The 4,639-nt window shown below is 35.9% G+C and overlaps 1 protein-coding gene across 1 annotated transcript in view; it reads right to left on the bottom strand.

The window, feature by feature from the left end:
- Positions 1-4,639, bottom strand: part of LOC106873505 (calpain-A) — a 61,321-nt gene that overhangs the window by 10,498 nt on the left and 46,184 nt on the right. The window contains exon 11 of the mRNA XM_052966071.1: positions 4,022-4,090. Within this exon, the coding sequence (XP_052822031.1) occupies positions 4,022-4,090 (69 nt within the window). The remainder of the gene's footprint in view (positions 1-4,021; positions 4,091-4,639) is intronic.

Raw genomic sequence — 4,639 nt, 5'->3', positions numbered from 1 at the left:
CATGGACAACTGCATGTTGGCTGCTCAAGAGTGGGCAGCAACAAAAACCTATTTGTATATGCTCCACAAGGGAAAACAAGGAACATAGTTTACAATGAGGTGTTATAATCACAACAGCAAGAAAGTATGTACATGATCACCTTCTTTTACGAAACTTCATTGACTTTCATATATTTATATTGATATACATATATATACGTGTGTTTGGGTGCGTGTGTGTATATACATCTCTATATATAAAGATGATGCGTAGTCTAGACGGCGTTTTTAGATTTCATTATTATCTTTAACCCGGGCAACGCCGGGTATTTCTGCTAGTATTTCCTAAATGTTGTATAAAGTTACTATGTTTAAGACAAGAATATCTACTACACAACCGTATGTTTTGGACGGTATCCACTTAACTTACTAAAAAGCTTTCATTCTGCGGTATTCATTAATATTCTCTAACCAACTGCCAGCTGCGTCTCGACATATGTCTTACGTGGCAAACCAAGAAGACTAAATTGCATATATATTCAAAAGACTCTCAACAACCATTAACCCAATTTAAGAATCAAGCTTGGCTATACTGGACTTGCGTATACACAACCACAGATCTAGGATGGTTCTCCGACGCATATGCATATTCTAAGCAGCATCTAAGAAAATGTCGTACGTAAAATTCAAAAAGAAGGCACCTGGCTTGGCGGTTAGGCTTCTATGTGGTCGCTTGATATGCCAGAAACAGAAGCTAAATTTCCCTCAAATCGTTCTTGGCAATGTTAAAAAGGGTATGATATATTAGGTAATGTAGTCACAAACAACACTATGAGTGAAAAAAAGTGAGTCAGTCGAGTCATTGGTCTTCTCAAACAGTATTAATCCGGGTTAAGCGCTGTCATCGTCCTTATCAACAGCAATACCGTGTATCAGTCAGTACGCCAGTGTGAATAACAACGGTTTGGTTGACTTTTACAATGAATAATATTCATTAATGAGTGATTGATCCGATTTATTTCGATGAACTAAGATAATCTCTTTTCTCTCCCCGATACCCCACAGGAGGAATGCAGCTCAAGTATTTAATAGATTTCTTCGAAATATAAACCATGTAATTTTTCACACATAAACATTTCCAAAATTGAGGAAACTGATTTATTGTGAAGAAGGAGAACAGTCTAACGTTTCGGTGAACTAACCTTCGTCAGAAACTAATGAAAATCTTCATATCTTAATAATACTAAAATTCTAGGGATGTTTGTGCAGAAATAGTATATTTCAGAAATAGTATATTTCATCTTATTTTTTCTTGTATATTTATTTTCATACCTACCTTCGGCAGTGCAGTACAAATTTTTGTGACATTTAAACCTCTATTTATTGACTCGTGACGTCAACACACATACAGACATACAGAATATACATACATATAATGAATATCATAGAGTGTCAATCACACAAACACAAGTCCGCTATCTGTGACATATACACACACATAGCTTTCGCGCTCTCTAAGACAAAAAATGTCAACTTTTTGACATACACAATATTTTAATCATTTAGAAATATTTTTAACTGAATGTGATTTCAAAAATGTAAGCTGTTTGTACAGTAAGTATTTATATTTTAGTTTTCTTTAAACAGACAATATTTTAATGTTTTTTTAACTATTTTCAAGTCGTTAATTTCCGTAAAAATTTTTTTATTTATTTACTTTTGCTTTAAAGTGAAAGAGAAGAGTAAGTGAAAGAGAAGAAGAGTAAGTGAAAGATGCATGTACATGTATATGAAATGGCCGTGTATGTGTGAACGAGAGAGGGAGAAGAAAGAGAGAGAAGAGAAAAAGAGAAAGAGAAGATAGAAAGAGAGAGAGAATAGAAAAAGAGAGATAGAAGAGAAAAAGAGAAAGAGAGTGATTGAAGGGTGTGTTGTCACGTATACGTATATACAACAATACATATGCGTACATGTTTTTGTATGTACATGTGCATGTGTATGCGTATGTGTGTGTGTGAAAGAGACACAAAGAGAGAGTGAGTGAGTGAGTGAGTGAACGTGTGTGTTCTCTTGTATGTGTAAGCGGCACTCTCTCTCTCTCTCTCTCTCTCTCTCTCTCTCTCTCTCTCTCTCTCACACACACACACACACACACACACACACACACACTCACCCACACACAAACACACACACACACACACACACACACACGTCCATTTCATATACACGTTCATACATCCTTCACTTTCTCCTCTCTTTCAATTTAAAACAAAAGTAAATAAATAAATAAAAAAATTGCGGAAAATAACGAACAAAACCAGCTGATCTGGATGACAGTTCTGAGAGTCAAGCGACTGTTCTGAGAGTCAAAGCGAAAGATCGCCCCAGAGGAATGCCATTACAAAAAATTTTTTGAGTGCATTCAACGTATCTCAGCTCCAAAGATTTGGCTGCTATTTCTAGCTATTTGCGATAAAGGACCCGAAATACCTGTTACGTTGTAGCAGGGCGTGCAAGAGAAAGCAGCCAAATCTTTCCTTTTCCGGGGAAAGAAACCGTTTACGCGTGATTTCGATGTCACATTCGTTAAAAGCATGCGAAATGACTTGGAAAAGACAAAAAAACCTATGAAACAATATATACATATATATCTTTACTGAAAAACTATATTATGTAATGACGGACTTACGTTGAAGTAACAATACGATCACTTGATCTAGAAATAACAGTCCAATCTCTCTTATATCAAACTTTGTCGAATGGAGGCGCAATGGCCCAGCGGTTAGGGCAGCGGACTCGCGGTCATAGGATCGCGGTTTCGATTCCCAGACCGGGCGTTGTGAGTGTTTATTGAGCGAAAACACCTAAAGCTCCACGAGGCTCCGGCAGGGGATGGTGGCGAACCCTGCTGTACTCTTCCACCACAACTTTCTCTCACTCTTACTTCCTGTTTGTGTTGTGCCTGTAATTCAAAGGGTCAGCCTTGTCACACTGTGTCACGCTGACTATCCCCGAGAACTACGTTAAGGGTACACGTGTCTGTGGAGTGCTCAGCCACTTGCACGTTAATTTCATGAGCAGGCTGTTCCGTTGATCGGATCAACTGGGACCCTCGACGTCGTAAGCGACGGAGTGCCAACAAAAAACTTTGTCTTAATTAAAGAAGACAGGTCGTATATTATATGATGCAGCTCCAGATAAATAACCACGAACCCGAAAAAAGACATGGGTTCGTCATGGTTGAAATGCTTATAATTAAGGATACGCTCAATCAAAATTGATCTCGGGCAAAAATACAACAACGTAGTGATGAACCCTGAATATTTGTGAGTTCAGTAGAGTTCAGATTAATGACTCAGAAGACAATGGTTCTTAAACCGAGATAATACAAGCTACTCCGTCTTCCTCAAAAAAGTGAACCATACATACCTGCGATATCCAGGGGACAGAACTCGGTTATTTGAGACTTTGTCTTTGAAAATGGACAAACGATATGAGCTGCCCAACTTTCGGTGGGTTGACCGATACGTTAGTGTCTCGCCTCTCAACGGCTCTTCTATGATTTCTTCTTCTCTCACCTTCTTTTATCTATCTATCTATCTATTTGTCTATCTACCTGTCTATCTCTCTATCTCAGATAAGATCAGCTCTGAAATTGTGATATTTCGTCTCCCCATCACATAACAATTTTGCGCCACTAAATAATTTTTGCCGATACATACTACAAACAGATTCTTCAAACTGTTTGTTTTTCGTTTTGCTCTATTTAATTTTTAATTTTATTGTTTTTACTTCTATAGAAAAGCGTCAGACTTAATTCGTCATTCGGTTTAATCCCGTCACCTAACAACATGCGTGCCTCAAGAAGAATACACAATGTTACAAGCATTCAAACCAAATCGCCATATTAAAGATAATCCAATAGTTCTTTGTTTCCTGCTTTATTCTACTAGTCTCAAAACTTCTGCAATACGATGATTTCTTTCTGAAACCAAGCTGCAAATTATAAAAAAAAAATTAAGATAAAAAAAACCCTTCTTACATGCCATCTGCTCAAAAGTTGTTTGATCTTTTCAGCTTCTTCTGTTCCGATGACTCCCAGTCGATCTTCCTGGGTTCAAGTTAAAGTTAATATGATTCCACATGATCAAAGTATAAAGAGGTTGAAAATAGAAATACAAAAACGTAGAAAAGATTTTTCGAAAACGTTTACAAATCATTGAGGTATTTAACGTTTTTCTGTAAACGATTTTTTAAAATAAAACTTAAGATATATGCTCCTGTTTTCTCTCTCTCTCTCTCTCTCTCTCTCTCTCTCTCTCTCTCTCTCTCTCTCTCTCTCTCTCTCTCTCTCTCTCTCTCTCTCTCTCTCTCTCTTGATATATATATACATATATATACAGATATATATACGTAAATATATATATATATTTATATATATATACATACTTATACCCATATATACATACATATTTACATGCATATATATATACACATATGCATACATACTTATATGAATATATATATATACACATATACATACATACTTACAAGCTTATATATGTGTGTGTATATATATGTATATATAAATGTGTATGTGTGTGTATGTATATATATATATATATATGTTTATATATATATATATATATATGTTTATATA

This window comes from Octopus bimaculoides, chromosome 3 (genome assembly GCF_001194135.2).
Source record: "Octopus bimaculoides isolate UCB-OBI-ISO-001 chromosome 3, ASM119413v2, whole genome shotgun sequence".
Lineage (NCBI taxonomy): Eukaryota > Metazoa > Mollusca > Cephalopoda > Octopoda > Octopodidae > Octopus > Octopus bimaculoides.
This window is presented reverse-complemented; position numbering and strand designations above follow the sequence as displayed.